The 16293-nt window shown below is 44.0% G+C and overlaps 5 protein-coding genes across 5 annotated transcripts; 1 reads left to right on the forward strand and 4 right to left on the reverse strand.

Moving 5' to 3' along the window:
* Nucleotides 1-102: 102 nt before the first annotated feature.
* On the reverse strand, nucleotides 103-3380 carry I203_100182 (uncharacterized protein; the record flags this gene model as incomplete). Its single annotated transcript, XM_019151321.1, has 7 exons — nucleotides 103-546; nucleotides 612-1863; nucleotides 1930-2117; nucleotides 2192-2310; nucleotides 2366-3131; nucleotides 3199-3246; nucleotides 3306-3380. The coding sequence occupies 7 exons, from the start codon at nucleotides 3378-3380 to the stop codon at nucleotides 103-105; spliced, it is 2892 nt and encodes a 963-aa protein (XP_018999404.1).
* A 1200-nt stretch (nucleotides 3381-4580) lies between these two features.
* On the reverse strand, nucleotides 4581-7296 carry I203_100183 (uncharacterized protein; the record flags this gene model as incomplete). Its single annotated transcript, XM_019151322.1, has 10 exons — nucleotides 4581-4687; nucleotides 4771-4918; nucleotides 4987-5161; nucleotides 5328-5476; nucleotides 5564-5761; nucleotides 5853-5993; nucleotides 6061-6174; nucleotides 6355-6717; nucleotides 6822-6886; nucleotides 7032-7296. 10 exons carry the CDS (start codon nucleotides 7294-7296, stop codon nucleotides 4581-4583), a joined length of 1725 nt encoding a protein of 574 aa, XP_018999405.1.
* Nucleotides 7297-8671: 1375 nt separating this feature from the next.
* Nucleotides 8672-10111, forward strand: I203_100184 (uncharacterized protein; the record flags this gene model as incomplete). Its single annotated transcript, XM_019151323.1, has 3 exons — nucleotides 8672-9033; nucleotides 9178-9734; nucleotides 9855-10111. 3 exons carry the CDS (start codon nucleotides 8672-8674, stop codon nucleotides 10109-10111), a joined length of 1176 nt encoding a protein of 391 aa, XP_018999406.1.
* An 846-nt stretch (nucleotides 10112-10957) lies between these two features.
* Nucleotides 10958-12066, reverse strand: I203_100185 (uncharacterized protein; the record flags this gene model as incomplete). The annotated part of the gene is made up of 6 exons (XM_065516583.1): nucleotides 10958-11062; nucleotides 11333-11360; nucleotides 11519-11604; nucleotides 11736-11745; nucleotides 11814-11832; nucleotides 11970-12066. The coding sequence occupies 6 exons, from the start codon at nucleotides 12064-12066 to the stop codon at nucleotides 10958-10960; spliced, it is 345 nt and encodes a 114-aa protein (XP_065373401.1).
* Nucleotides 12067-13165: 1099 nt separating this feature from the next.
* On the reverse strand, nucleotides 13166-16013 carry I203_100186 (uncharacterized protein; the record flags this gene model as incomplete). Its single annotated transcript, XM_019151325.1, has 8 exons — nucleotides 13166-14022; nucleotides 14075-14127; nucleotides 14178-14269; nucleotides 14328-14761; nucleotides 14823-15079; nucleotides 15143-15337; nucleotides 15418-15534; nucleotides 15619-16013. 8 exons carry the CDS (start codon nucleotides 16011-16013, stop codon nucleotides 13166-13168), a joined length of 2400 nt encoding a protein of 799 aa, XP_018999408.1.
* Nucleotides 16014-16293: the final 280 nt, after the last annotated feature.

Consider the following 16293-nt stretch of genomic DNA (forward strand, 5'->3'; position numbering starts at 1 on the left):
CACCAACCGAGAAAACGAAACAACACGAAAAATCAAGAAAAGATAATGATATACACACGTTACAAATAAACAACACAACCAGATCTAAATCCAAAGCTCGTGCTACTTCTTCCCAGCTTCCATGACCAAGAAACTAGCTGTCCCCGGCATTCCACCGCCAAGTATCAAACTCGTCGCAGGATCACCTAACGTCTTTCTCAATTCAGCTCCAATGGATGGGTTCAAGCCTTTATCAGCCAAGATCTTGTTCAGTTCCTGCGAATGATTTATAGGTGATGATCTTCTTCCTCGACCAGTAACGATTAACATCGGTCTCCAGTAACCTGCTGCTCCAGAAGAAGAGGACGTAGAAGATTGGATAGTCGAGGCGGCGCATCTAAATGCGAATGAAAGAGGTGTAGCCGATTGAGTGGAGAAGAATGATATTCTACTTAGTGCGTTGTCGATGGATGATGATCGACCAGTAGCTGAAGGTGAAGAGTAATAGGTCCAGGCGATGTTATCGGCTGTATCTGATGCTAGCCGTGCTTGAGTTTCAGGGTATGCCTACAAATCCAGTCGAGTAAATTAGCATCTGCCATCCACTAGATTGAATAGATCCTTCTACTCACACTGTTGGTAGGTCCAACGGTCAACTGATTACTTGCCCAAGCAGCTTGATGTACCTGGATACTCTCCGATTTACCTCCTCCAACATTCGATACCGCATCATCCTCATCATCATTGGCATTGTCGGGTTTCTCAATCCTGACAATCGTAGCAGTAACGTTGATATTCTTACAAAGCTGGACAACAAATCTCAATGATAATCTATCATCAGGTCCACCGAAGAAAGGTAAGAAAATATGTTGACCTGAACCAGGTTGAAGTGCAGTCGAAGATCCGAATCCTCTATCGACGAACAGGGCAATATCTTCAGAGCATTCCGAAAATACCTTACGGATGAAATGAGTGTAAATGGGTGATCCGGAATTATCGTTTCCCCCATTCCCAAAGATGGTCTCGAATTGGGATGCAGTGGCTGAAGCGGAATTATTACCGGTCACGGCCTCTGCATCCTTCTCTTTGTCAATCATCGATGAGTCAATGAGTTCTGTTGAAGTTCCAGAGACAGGAACGGTCCAAGGCAAGATGACCAGTTCACTCCCTAAATCATGTGAGTAGTCCGATACTGCCTGATGGTACGAGTCTTGCTCAACGATCGAGATGTGAGGTTTCACTTCTAATCCCCTCAATCTACCAAATTGTTTGAATAGCTGAAGCGCGTCGTCGGTAACCAACAGTTGATCTTTCTCAGCAGATTGCATGACCGAATGAGTACGCCCAGTGAGCTCCATCAGTTTTAGCGCATCGATGGAAGTAGTATTTCCCGGTTGCTGGGACGAAGCATGTTCAGCGGTCGATGTCGTAGTAGGTAATCTTGCTAAAGCATTCTCGGGTGTCGAGGAAGTCGATCCATCGGTGAGATCTCCTTTATTCGTCTCATGTCCGACAATTTCGGAGGCATCAAATGGTTTCCTGGGGGAAGAAGGAGCAGGAGCTTCGAGAAGTTGAGTGAGGAACATAAAAGCAGATAGGTGTTCGAGCTTGTGTAGGATGAACAAGAATTTGGAGATGTTCTCCCGACCTCCTGAACCGCCTGCAAAAGACGCATTTGTACCAACTGACACGTGTTCGTGGTCGTTCTTGTGGGTAGCAGTGGGACCATGGAGTCGTTCTCGGCGATGTTCCGGATAGATGGCAAGGGTACCAGGAGTGGTGATGAATGTGAGCACAATCGCTGCGATGACCATCATGGAGAACAATCGTTGATCGATAATCCCGGCATTGAGACCAACATTGAGTACAATCAGTTCGACCAAACTAAGAATGGTATGGAGTCAATAAGTTACATATTTACTATTTGGTGCTGCGCAGACACAGACTCACCCCTTACAACTCATCAACATTCCAATAGCAGCTGATTCTCTCAAAGGATATCTCATGGCTAGGGCAGCGCCAGCACATCCAACAAATTTACCCAGGAAGCCAATCACACAATGTAAGATGATGAAACCCCAGATCTTCCCAGTATTCAGAAGTCCCAGATTGGTAGAGAGACCAGATAAGACAAAGTACTATCCGATATATCACATCACGAGATCAACAAGATTCCCATTTGAGCGCATGGGATCCGAGAGAAATGACCTACGATAGGGAGGAAAAGCAGAGAGACTAAGTCATCAATCTTCTCAACCACGGCAATTGCGAAACCACCATTATGGGGAATGATGAGACCGGCGAGAAAACCACCGAAAATGGGGTGAACACCTGCAACCGAGAACAGTCAACAGCGGTCAAAGATTCGGATGTTTCAATCACTCACCGATAATACCAGTCATGAAAGCCGAAATGAAGATAATCAACAGCGTCAAAGTCATGATACCGGGCGTAGGACCATGTTCGAGCGAACCGCTCCTTTTGACCAACCATACGAAAGCTTTCTTTATAGGCCACAGCAGTAAGATTGCCCATCCTACGGCAGCCAACAAGACATATATGGCGGTGGTGCCAGTTCCGGAACCGACCAGAGCCAAGGTCAAAGCCAAGAGGACCCATCCAACGACATCGTTACCGACACCGGCAGCCAAGACGATCACACCAACTTTGGTGTCTAACAGTTTCGTCGAGGTGAGAATTCGACAGAGAACGGGGAAAGCAGTGATAGCCATGGCCACACCTATGAAGAGCATAAAATGACCAAAAGATACATTGGCGGTGTCGACAAAATTGTGATAGACGGGGACAGCTACCGCTGCACCTAGTGCGAAGGGGATGACCATCCCCGCGACAGAGATCGCAGCGCAAGCTACACCGTTCTTTTTCATTACGTTGATATCCACTTCGACACCGATGACAAACAAAAACAGGATCAATCCGACATTCGCGACTAAGTTGAGATATGGGATCGAAGCTGGCGGGAATATATGATCGGTAAAATGAGGGATACGACCCATGACCGTTGGGCCAAGGATGATACCACCGATGACTTCTGCAATGACTCGAGGTTGGTTGATGAGTTGTAATGCCCATCCCAGACCCTGCGTGAAGACGATAATAATGAATAGCTGGATGATGAAGAGTGTGATGGGCTGTGACACATGACATCAGCGTGTGCACCGAGAAGAAGTCCATGGCAGCGAGAGGCTTGCCACTTACGTTCGAGGGATCTACATGCGTAGGATCCAGCCCAGTGATGACACTCCCCTATACATAGATCACAATGAGCATTGACATCAACGTCTCGATTGAAACAGCAAACTCACAGAGATGGACCTCTGCTGGAGAGGTAGACGAACGAACTCCGCAGCCAGGGTATGGTTTAGGACTGCTCCCAACATGATGAGCGATAAGGGTGTGTGGTGATGTGGGGAAACAAGTGAAAAGGTGATGGCAATACTCTTATATATGTAAAAGCGTTGGAGTGTGTGAGATCCGTTCGGAGTGGTGATCTAGGTATATAAGAGGGTGGGGAAAGGGATCTCAGTGTGAGTACGTGTGTACGTGTGTGTGTGTGTGTGTATGTGTGTGTGTGTGTGTGTGTGGGCCAGTGATGAAAGGAAGGGATAAAGGGGTAATAGATGATGTGAGAAGGAGCCTTCATCAGCCACTGGATCATCAAGGGGTAAGCCAAGAAGAGGGAGGTTGGTACTCACGAAGTGCTTTAGCAGGTGAGATGATACAAGAAACAGGATACAAAAGAATGTGAAGATGTATATACCAGTGATCTATATGAGTGTATATGTATACATCAGCGCACGGCTGCGTAAACAATCGAAATCTCTCTTTCACATCAACAAAACACTCACAAGTTGGGGATACAGTTTGTTCTAAAAGTGATAAGTACTACCGAGTAGTAGATAAAAAAAAAAGATGGTACCAGTCTTCTTCTCTCGATGTAACTCTTATCTAATATATTCGTCGATGTCGATATCTAACGATGGCATATATAATAATATATATTGCTTTGTGATCAAGGTGAAAGTGAGGAAGGAACGATATGACTCTATTCAATTCGATTCGATCCCATTCATTCATTCATGTTCACGTGTGTTGCCAAGATTGATCAATGAATTGATTGGATCTGAATTGATGGAGAAGGTAATGGTGATTAGAAACTATTGATTGATTGAATGAATGAATGAAAGATTATTCGTTTATCTAGCTGAGAATGAAATGTCTACGATAGGTATCTCCCACCATATAATGTCGGAGGAGGCGGTTACGGTGATCGCGATGAATGGAAAGAGGGAGTATTTGTACCGAGAATATCGTCTCCGTTGGATATTGTGTGTATCTCGATTGATTGATCTTAGATATATCTGAGGGCACCACAGGTGAAACAATAATGAAAAGTACTTGTGCAGGGAGGTGACTACGAGGGCAAAAGACGATCATGCTCATGATCATAACGTAACATTCAGGGAATCCCATTCTCCTAACATGCCAAGCCAAATTGAAAGTAAACTCTATCTTATTGTACGATAGCGCGACTCCTCAAACGTGAATTATGAATCATGAATCGTGAATCGAAATACAAATCAACACCGCCTATCTATACCTCTCCGTCTCTCCTCCTCCCGGTACTCAAACATGACCTGTACAGCTACGAACAAACAGCAACTAGCAAAAACCATAAATACCCAACCTGTCGTGAAATATGAAACATGAAAACCAATATCAGTCCCCCTGCTACGCTTCTGATTGAGATTCGAGATAAACTAAACTCACCCGATATGGTAGATGTCAACTCGACTAGCAAAACTTTCATCCCCTCTAATCCCAAGACAAATCCGACCAAGTTCGCAGACATCATTAATAGTATATTGAACACTCCTCCGATCGCACATAAATGCCTATAATACCATTGTTGACCGTACTGCATATGCGACGTTCCGCAAATCAGCTGAAAGATCTGCACCATATTGCCAGCTAACGATTACTCACTTTACTCTCTTTGAACACCTTCCTTGCTGATAGTTCAGGTAAGATGAACAAACTAACCAACCATCCCCAAGCTAACAGCTTGAAAGACAAGTCATGCCATAATGCTACAAAGGTGAATACTAATGCTGTAGCTAGAATGGTATTCTTCGAACCACCAACGGGGATGTAGATGTATCTGTCGACCCGCAGACCAGAGATCAGCTATACGTCCTATCCACCGATCAATGAGTTGTCTCCTTATTCTCTCAGATCCGGAGAGAGTGTGATTCTCAGTCCTCACAGACACATGTATTCAAGCGCAATTGTGAGAAATGAGAGAACTCAGCAGTAGGCTCACTCACCTGACAACCCAAAGATTATAACTCCTATGCCAACTCCTCCAAAATCCTAAAGTCGAATAATTGTTCGCCACGCATCTGATCATATTCTCAGGTGGGTCCATCCCATCTAACAGTGCCCAAAGTCTGAAGAACCGCCATGGAATGAGGAGCTGTGGTTTGGGGTTCAATGTGGTTGTTCGAGGTGAAGTGAATCGTCAGTTAGTTTGGTTTAGATGAATTTTGTAATCATCACTCACCTTTAACCAAACCACCACCAAATTCCAGAATCCAATCATACTCATCTCAGCCGGTGAATCGCCTTGCCAAGCTTTCGTATCTTTTATAGCTACGACGTACATCGTATGTAATACGGATTCCATCGTAAGTATCGAGAATAGGAACCTGATCCCGTATGATATTTTCGATTTGGTGGGTATTGATGTGGGATTGCGTATCTAGATTAAGTAGTTGGCCAGTGTCATCGTAAGTTTTCGCAAATCACATGACTCTTGAGACGTAAGAGAGCGAGAGGAATATTCTACTCACCTGCCAGATAAAATCGTTGAAAGTGATAATGGGCCCAGCAATATATAAAGGTGGATATAAACAGTATGCAAGATGATTGATGTAATTATATTCTTCAGAAGGTAATGAAGTGTTCACTCGTTTTTTATATTCAGTTGGAACCTGCATTGATCAGCAGATCAATTAGCTAAAGTATTCACCACATCGTCGTTCTCAATACGATACATACCTCTTGATTCGTATTTTGTTCTCTCCATAGATAATCCACACCGAACGAAACCATCCTCATCATCGTGATATTAAAACTTATATGCCAACGTGGTAGGAGGCCACTCCAGTTGTCCTATAGGCAAGTTAACACGCATGATCAGTCTATTCATTCCATGTCGCGGTCATCTTTTTCTTGCAGGACATCCCACTGTAACATCACACATATGTTTTCAGGGATGGATATTGCAATCCTTTTTCTTCGAAAATGACTTTTCCCTGCTTCATCATTCAAGCTTGGATATGTTGCACTCACAAGTGTCCCTAGTGCGGCATGTAGCTCTCCAAATTTATATCCGTCATTCCGTTCATTGACGAACAACACCCCCATATTCAATACGATCAACACAGCTGGCCAAAACTTCTTCAATCCGCCGGGTAAAGGTAATTTGGAGATATAGTAATTTGATGAAAGGATCAAAAGGATTTTGATTGATGAGAATCCGTGTAAGAGTATTATCATGGAGATGGAAAATCCAAGTATGAACTTGACTCTTTGCTGTGAAGAAGGACCGGTAAGTCTTGAGAATAGGTGAGAGAGGATAAGATATATTGACGAGAGTGTAAGGAGGGGGAGGAGGTTGGACCGGAAGGATCGATATTGAGCATCACTGTTATCCTATTTAAAATATATTGAAATATAAGTATTCCCAACGTTTTTCGTTTCTCTCCTTCTCTGTGGCTATGGAATGATATGTAATGTGTGAAGATGAGATTACTCACAACTTTATACCCAAACCATCCCTCTGATAATCGATGTTCATAATTCCAATAATTAGGATGTGAAGCTATTTTTGAAATTATCAAGTCGAGAAAATCAGCAAAGAGACAATGTCCCATACATGTATATTTATAGAGATATATGCGGACACAGGGGTCTTCTTCACCATTGGTCATATCCTCTGCTGTCGACTGTCCAAAGATATTACTCACGTAAACTCAGTTTGATTGGTATCCAAATCATCATCGGTACGACCACCACAAACACCAGTGCGTACAATCGAAACTCTAAGGTGTTCCATCTCGGTATCGAATGCTGTGTTGTCGTACTCGTATTTGTATTGGTGCGGATCGTGGAACCAGGTATGGATATTGTAAAATCAGTTATCGAGTGTTTCTTTCCCGTAAGACTAGAAGCAGAAGGAGAAGCAGGTGAAGGGACGGGTAAAGGTAATTCGTGTGGTTGATATTCGGTCATTCTGGATTTTGGTATCGGCGAGCTCTATCCAGTATCATATCGAGGTTTAGCTTATGTGCATACACGGAGATATCTGCAAAGGAATGTATTAAAGTAGACTCACTCTTAATCGTAATTTTTTCTGTTCGTTGGTGTCATGTCCGTTGTCCATTGTATATCTACTGTACTTCTTCTAAGGTGGACTGGGTGGATTGCCGTTCAAAGGTATTTGGCGAATCTGATCCAAATCATCTCTCCCCACTTCTTATATATCTTGAAGTAGCCCCTTCATCTCGGTCTACGATATGATCAGCAAGGACAAGGACGACGAGTGAATGATTGGTTAATCCCACAGGATGGAGGTGAGCGTTGAACTTTTTTCCATACGAGTAGTCATAATTCGGTGACCATGCGCGGTGTCCGGTTGAAATGGGACTCAGGGGTAATCTTGACCGGTGCAACAAGACGAAAGACGCGACGTGTATGTATGTCCGTAGAGATGTGGTGATGATGGACGGTCACTTGGGCCAGTACTTGTTCCGTAGCACTATCTCACATCTCCAAGATTCAAATACGCATGATGACCAATATCCAGACTGCAGACAGAGGTGTAGGACGATATGTGGTAAATAGAGAAAAGGCATATCTCAAGCAGAATTTTCACCATATTGTCAGAAAATACTTTCGCCTATAAACAATGCCTGGCAGAGACAGACGGTGACTCGGTTGCACTGTTCCTCAAGAACATGTGACAGAGCTAGGGGTAAGAGTACGAGTCATAGGATACATGCATATGCTCTGGTAGGAATTGAGGTTTATCTGATAAGTGGTTTAAACATGAGGGATCAGTCGGCCGAAGCCAAGACAAAAGACAGCGAGGAAAGGAAAGGAACAGCGGAGCAGGCCGGAAGCTAGATATGCTAGAAAACTACCAGTAATTTCCCAGCAAGCACACCATCACCATCCATACTCATTGCCATCGACCATCGACCATCTTATCATCGTCAACCATCTATCAGAACAGTATCAAGTACTATACTCTACAGTGTTTACTTATACAGCGTATCTGACATCATCAACCCCATTCACCCCACCCCCGTGAATAAAGGAAAGGAAACACAACCAAGAAAGGAACGATAACGAACAACAATGCAGACCGCCGTATCTGATAAGCAAGTAAGTGTCTATAAACCTGATCTATCTCAATGCTATGATGTAAAGTCTGGTCTTTCGGCCGGTATATCTATCTCATCACGTCTTTCATAAAATACCATATCTTCCTTGTTTTCCCCGCAAATGGGACTGTGTGAAGAGCAACCTCTTTATCTACTCTACTCAATTCATACGAGTGATCTTATCAATCCTTCACTACAAAACCTTTACAATCAAAATCAAGATGAAAGCAATCTGTCCATTCGCTAACCTCTCAATTATTCAACCTCCTCCACACTCCTCATCATCGCAGCTCCATCTCAACCTCTCCTCAACCCCTTCTTCGTCTTCACCGATCGACACGCCCTCATTCTCGCCCAACACACCTACCGAAAATTCCCAACCACAACACTCCGCTCGAGGTGGTAAATTACCTGGCGGACAGGAATTAGACCTGAACCAGCCGGTATCGACATTACTCAAGCTTGGTACGCAACGCGCTCACGTCAAAGCTGAACATTCTGCTGGGGCCGCTGCGCTGGTACAAGGTGGATTGGGGTCGGAGGAATATATCAGGTGGTTGGCTGTGTTATGGAGAATTTATGAGTGAGTGATTGTCACATCTATATCGATATGTGTTAATCGATTGCCATCTCATCGAGTCATGCAATAACATGTAATTTGCGCTATCCTCAACATAAATATCTGCAGATAAACTATCCATGCTAACTCTTAACCTCATTCCGGCAGCACTCTCGAACTGGGTCTGGCGGAAAACTCGTCCAACCCCGTCCTGGCACCAACATACGATCCCGCCCTCCTCGCTCGTGCACCCGCTTTGGCCGAGGACATATCCTACCTACTCACTCTCCTCCCTTCTTCCTCCTCATCTTCAAGCTCCACATTCAATTCATCTCTATCATCCAATACTACTTCCTTGCCTCCATTCGCAGTTCCTCCATTCCTCGAAGAAATATTCGTCTCCCCTCCGGAACCATTATCAAACTACATCAACCATCTCAAATCGCTCTCTACCTCATCATCTTCCTCCTCGAAATTACTGGCTCATTCATACGTGAGGTATCTAGGTGATCTATCGGGAGGTCAATTTATCGGCGCGAGAGTCAAGAAATCGTATGACCTCTCAGGGGAGGATGGAACGAAATTCTATTATTTCGAATTCCAAAATAGATCCAACGAAGGGGACAACGAGTCAAAGTTCGATGCGAAGAAGAGATTGGGTGAGGTCAAAGATTGGTTTAGGAAAGGGATGGATGAAGGTGTAGGTGAAGATCAGGTGTTAAAAGGTGAGTAAAACACCAAACATCAAATATCGATTACCCAGGATGCCTTCTGGGTCGCATCACACCTGTCTTTGTATCTGATTTTCATTCTGATTCTCATGTCGTGTTTGTTATCTATTGTAGCCGACCTAGTCGAAGAAGCCAATATCGCTTTCTCACTCAACACCGACTTATTCTCAGTCATTCGATTACCGTCTTCCGCTTCCTCTCAGACTACAACTGCAGCCAAACAGAAAGTTGACGAAACAGAATCAACCGCAGCGGACAGATTGAATTCAATCGTTTGGTTCCTCGTAGCTGCCGGTGCGGGTGTATTGTTGAATGTATATGTTCAACCGATAGTGAGCGATTGGATCAGTGGAAAGAGAAATGGTATATAGAAGGATATTGGTTTATCAATTTTATCCGATTATATAGAGCTTAGTAGTCGCAGAGGAGGGAATCGGTTCTTATATATATATAGGGAGTTTATGTAAGAAATGTATAAATCTGTATTCATCTTACGTTCGTTCGTTTCAGTCCCACTATTTGAATCAATCTATCTCAATTACATATTTGTGCTACACATAAGTTAAAGAAAAGGTTGTTTATCGAAGTGATGTAGAACTTATTGATCGTTCACATCTGGACATCTCTCGCACTTTTGCTATTACTAGTGAGAGTCTCAGAGTAAGAATTCTTCCGATCTTCTAAACGAGACGAGATAATTAAGAATGATATGATTGTGTACGGCGAATCTGTGTCTTACCTAATTTTAAGTCATTTCAACATATTTGACATTCCCATTTCCATTTCCGATTGTGCTGGGTGATACCCAAACAAACTGATATGAAATGCATTCTCATGCCAATTGGATAGTGTAGAAAGTACCTCCGCATCCCTGTCTCTTCTTCTTACACTTCGATTGTACGACAGTCAACCATGATGCTATATACCAAATGCAGGGGAGATAAATCAAACATAAAAACGAGAATGAGAATAAGAATCGTAAAATAATGATTAATTGTTATAGAAAGAAAGAAAGGATGAAAATGCTATGTAAATTGTATATAAAGTTTCATAATGTACTGCTTATGATATTTGATATAATCCCAAGAAAAGTGAGGAAATAGAAAAAAAAAATGTTTATGTTCCAGTGTTAGCTTGATCGCTGGAAGAGGAACGACCTTTGATCGGCCAGACTCCTAAGAGTGCAACCTCGAGTTGATCGACCGTTCACCAACCTTTTACTTCTTCCCGCCCACAACGTTCATCGCCCTAGCTCCCATGACTTGCGAGAAAGGCTGATGCACCGCATCGTAATCCTTTGGACGACGGAAGAGCAAGACGTGCTGCGATTTATGCAAAAGCGTCAGCAAAATGTAAGAGCAACATTCCACGGTACCGAACATGATATCACGCTGGTAGAGTGCGGTGACGCTTCAAACTCCCAATCAGTGAAGATCCATGAATGCGGGTGATCGATGCTCGGTGTAAGACGGAGCAAAGATCAGGCGATGAAAGAGTATGACTTAAGAATGAAAGATATTCACAGGTTCCTACAGAGCATCATGCATTTGTCAGCTAATGTACCTAGATTCCAACATACCTGGCTGACTTACAGGTTCATGTCTCATATACATCTCCCATCTACACATCAGAAGCACAATCTATCAGCATGCTCCACTTTTCACCCGCATATTGTGGTTAGGGTATTTCTGGACATATTGTGTAGTGAAGTACGAAATTGAAGTCCAGAGGGGAGGGGTATTTGCAAGTTGTCTTCTCTTGCTGCACTTCCGACTCACCCTGGCGATTGTCTGATACCCAAGCCTCTCCATACATCTTCGGGACAAACACCTGGAGGAACGTACTTGACGAGTTGTTTTGGAATCTGCAAAATTTAGTGAAACATTAGAAAAGTTGTCGACGAAATGTTCTTTGCATGCTTGGAGACGGAGATGGAAGGGAGAGGGACAGGCTGGAGATGTCATGGTGAACTATGAGCAGGACGATGATACTAACGATAACGTGTCTACATGATGATCCAGAGTCAGCTGAACCAGTCATCTCACAATGATAGCTGTAAGGTCGGTTACCCACCTATATTCCCAATCTTCATCTATACAAACACATAACCAATAATCGTCAGCACTTCACGCCCAGATGCGCGCACTTACCACGCCAGTGTCAATCCATGCAGAGAGGAGACTTGCAAGTGAACAGTCAAGGTAGAAAAAAAAGAAGGGGCAAACTCACTAGAATATCTCGGACTGTACTGTATTTTCTCAGAATACGTTTCTATAGCTTTACGTTTCTCCTCTGCAGTGTAAGGTTTCTGTTGGTATTTGCTCATCGTACTCGTGATGTGATTTTGAATGCGGTTCAATGGGATCTGAGAGGTAGACTAGATAGTTCTTAGGTTTATGCGATGTACTGCGTATTGATTTCGAAGTATCTATAAGAAGCAGAAAAGAGAAATCCGTGATCAGTTTGTTTTCCTTATCGTATAGATGCTACTGTGTGTATATGATAAATAACAGTATGGATGCGAGATAACGGAGAGGCTAGAGGAATTCAGATGAAGACCATAATTATGAAATGAGACTGGGTGGGTCTGATCGAATCTCATATTCAGGTAGAAGGGAGATCAACAACTGGTACACAGATGTCTCTCAGTTCTGAATGGATAGGATAGAGCGCCCACAGACCAGGGACTACGCATTGGCATCATATATATTTGGATTGAACCAAACTGAATCAATCCCACTCACCTTTCTGTTGATCAATCAACTTTGTTTATCTCGTCGTGGCGTCCGTCGTTCGTTATGCGTGAATGAATGAATGAATGTCTATTGCTCTACTCTATGATATATGCTGTTTGCCATATGCTATGAAGGAATGATTTTCTGGATACGATCGGATCAGATTGCTTTTACGTGTATTGTTATGCTGAGTCAAGATGACAGATGTAAGTAGGAGGACATCAATGCTCAGATGCTCAGATGTCAACAAAACACAGGATCAACAACACACTCTAAAGACCCTTTTCAGGTCAAACCTCCAAAAGTGTCTAGTGGACGAATCCCATTCAGATGGAAATGCGGGGTAACGCTCATCCCGTACGAGACCCAGGCACAGTCACTCAAACAGATTTGCGGGGTATCAGGGAAAATCTCGAATCTCACGCGACTGCTCTTCTCGCTTCGAATGACTCGCTCTACGGCCGATTCGTACCAGTATATTCGTGCCATAGTCATAGTATTATTCATTTCGTTTCATTGCAATGATATCTTTCGTTATATACAACAGATATAGGGGTGAGTTCTAAGATACAATATGGTAATGGATGGGATATACAATCAAATTCGATATAATCTATACACAACTTTGACTACAAGCTATATGAGTCATTGCTCGTTCTTCTCTCCTCTTGCGCCGCCATATCAACCAATCTAATCAATCACCTTGAGATCTTTGAACGACTCGGCACTGGTCACCTTTCTGACAGTATCCAAAGGTGAGTCGTTCTTCTTCTCCGCTTTCTTTTCTTTTTCTCCTATCTTGGTACGTCCACCAACAACCACCATATCTTCGTCATCCTCATCTTCTTCCTCTTCCACATCCATCGTCACATCTTCATCCAAATCAGCTTGGCCTAAGAAATATTTCACGAGGGCGCCAGAGAAGCCGGAGAACAGTGATACGCCAGGTACATCGCTGGGGATAGGTTTCGGAGCACCATCATATCTTGGAGCGAGATTCCAGTAGACCAGTTCCGGAAGAGGATATCCAGCTTCCTCGAATTTTCTTTTGATCACATCATGTTCGGTCTCACCGTATTGTTTTCCAGCAGCGGCATCGAATTGCATATCGGAGAAGACGAATACCTTCTTCACCATATCATCCGGTTTGAGCTTTTGAGTCCTAGCGGTAGCAAGGATAAGATCGAATACCTTGTAGAAGTTTGTCGACATCTCCCAGTGAGCGTGAGAGAGGGTTTTCGCTCTTTCGGAAAGAGGGAGAGAGACTTCGATGGTCTCAAATTTGGGTTCGGCTGAGAAAGTGAAGAATGCCCCGTTCCATGGAGCCACAGCGAGTTCACCCAGAAGCAAGGTCAGAGCGATGCAAGGGAGTATAGGCGAAGGATTTTTCTTTTGGCCGTAGAAGAAGGAGCCCATGGATCCGGAAACATCGGCGATGGCGATGCAATTATTCAGTCGGTTGGCAGAGGAAGTTCGAATTGATTGGACCATGGTGTGCCATTGAAGGTCGGCTAATCTCTTGGTGATTGCATTATCACCGCGGGTTGCTGTCACAAGAAGACGTCAGCTTTGGCCATGAAACTCATCAGATCAACTTACCATCATAGAGAAGCTCGTGCGGCATCAAGGAGGCACCGGAAATTGTCGTTCGTCTAAACCAAGTAAATCAGCCAATTTTCGTTACCAGCAAAGTTGGACTTACCCTTTCGACACTCTATTCAAGTATTTGTCGAAACCTCGAGGATCGTGTTCAGCGAACGCGTTCGCATTACGAGCCATGGATCTCGACGGCACCTGCAAGAGTGTGACGTATGAGCGATAATTACATGAGGTAAAGATAGATGATACACACCTTAGGATAATCGATGTTCCAAGATCGATTTGACATCTCCACTTCTGGAACAGACAAAGCTTTCCTAAGAGGAGTGAGCACTTTCTTTTGAAGCTTCTCCCTCGACCATTCGACCCCATCGCCAGGATAAAACATATGGGCCAAAGCAGTAGCAAAGAGAGTATGTCTATCGCCACTTTTACCTGGTGAAGGCACCCATTTAGCCGCATAAGTGAGTGCGAAGAGGTGCGGCGAAGTGTCATTCTTGAACGCCAATCGTTCAGGGTGATTAGGTCGGAGTCTAAGGAAGTCTTCGTGTTTGTCTAAGGAACGAAGATCTTCTTTGAGGTATTTGACAAAGATATGCAAGACCGTGATGTAGAGTGCCTGGTACTTCTTATCGTGGGACAAAGCTTTCTCAGCTCGTTGATGGAGGATCTTGTGTTTCTCGCCAGCTACAGTGAATTTCGTATTATTCAGTATACACTAAACAGTCTCATGGCCATGGTGACTTACAGCTTGGTGCTCTCCAAAGACTTAGCTCAAATGCATCGTGATCTTTTTCCTTTTGCTTTTTCTTGGCTGCTTTGAGAATGGCTTTGAACCCATTTCGATTTCTCTTAGACTTAGGATCAGCCTTTAAAGCCAATCGAGAAGCCTTGAAGGTCGAAGCTTGCCATGCTGGTGCGATACCTTCATCGAGAGCAGTGATCTTGTCTTTGTACTTGACGCTAAGTTGGCCACTGATATGGAGAATAAGCAACTCGGTGAGACTGAAGAAGAGGAAAGTCAGCAATGTGGGCGGCCAACAGATGAGACCAAGATCCACGACTTACTCTTTGAATGTACCGTGAGGTCTAAAGGGGTATTCGTAATCTTCCGGGACATCCAACTCTACATTCCCATCTTCATCTAAGTCTACAATACCATTATTGTTGGCAGCGGCACGCTCTTCTCGACGTTTTCGTCTCTCTTCGTCCCTCTTGGGGTCTCTAGGTCGTTTACATGTCGGGTCTACAATGATGTGTAAGCTAGAGGAGAGAGATAACATCAGCTCAGAATAGCCAGCCCAGAAATCTTTTGGGATATTACACCGATGTGAGATACTTACTTTTCTAGGAAAGTTCTGGGGTGATACTCCCAAAGCCATGCGCAAGCTCTGTAAAAGCCTTCTTTCCACCCTTTTCCCTCATGGATCGATCTTCCCTGGAAAATCAATTTGAGTGTACTACGAGAAGACAATATCAGCTTTTTGGTCCGTAGATGAAGAAGACGTTGATCCAGATGATAGAAGGACACAAATGACACCTACGCTTCCGAATCTTCCTTCCAAGCCTTTTCGAGAAGTTCATGAAGAGGTTCAACTCCCATACCAGGAGCGAAGTCGTTGAACAAGTCTACAAGAGCCGATCCAGTGGAGGAGTAGGCCTGAGCACCTTTCTCGGTAAGAGTGTCAGGAGCCTTTTTCATAGCATTTATGAATGGTGCTGAAGGAGTAGAGGTAGAGTTCGAAGTAGAAGTGGAGGCGGGAGTGAAAGTAGGAGGTTTGAACGGAACGAGAGAATCAATGATTCTCTCGGGAGGAGTGGCGAGGAGGGAAAGAAAGGTTGGGGGAAGAGTCCAGTCTTTCTTGGTCTTAGATTTAGAGAAAGAGGTGGTAGCGTTGAGTTGCATTTCCTCGAGGGAGGTTGCGATAGGAGTAGTCATGTTGACGATGAGTGCCTCCCTTTTGCTATTTGAAAGTAGTCGAATGGAAAGTAAAAGAGAGGATGATGCTACGCTTCCAATGTTATAAGTAGTGTGTCATGGGAGAAAGAAGGAAGAAGAAGGAAAAGCGAAGAAATGATTGATTGATTGATTGGATTGTCGAGTCGTTGTTACCTCGAGGCTGCATACAGCTTTGGCTCGTCGTACCTGGAATGTGACACCGGGGTCTCCGCATTTGCCACCCATCTTCCACCAACTTCGGATCCGCCCGTCGAGTTAA

The sequence above is a fragment of the Kwoniella mangroviensis genome (assembly GCF_000507465.2).
Source record: "Kwoniella mangroviensis CBS 8507 chromosome 1 map unlocalized Ctg01, whole genome shotgun sequence".
Classification (NCBI taxonomy): Eukaryota; Fungi; Basidiomycota; class Tremellomycetes; order Tremellales; family Cryptococcaceae; genus Kwoniella; species Kwoniella mangrovensis.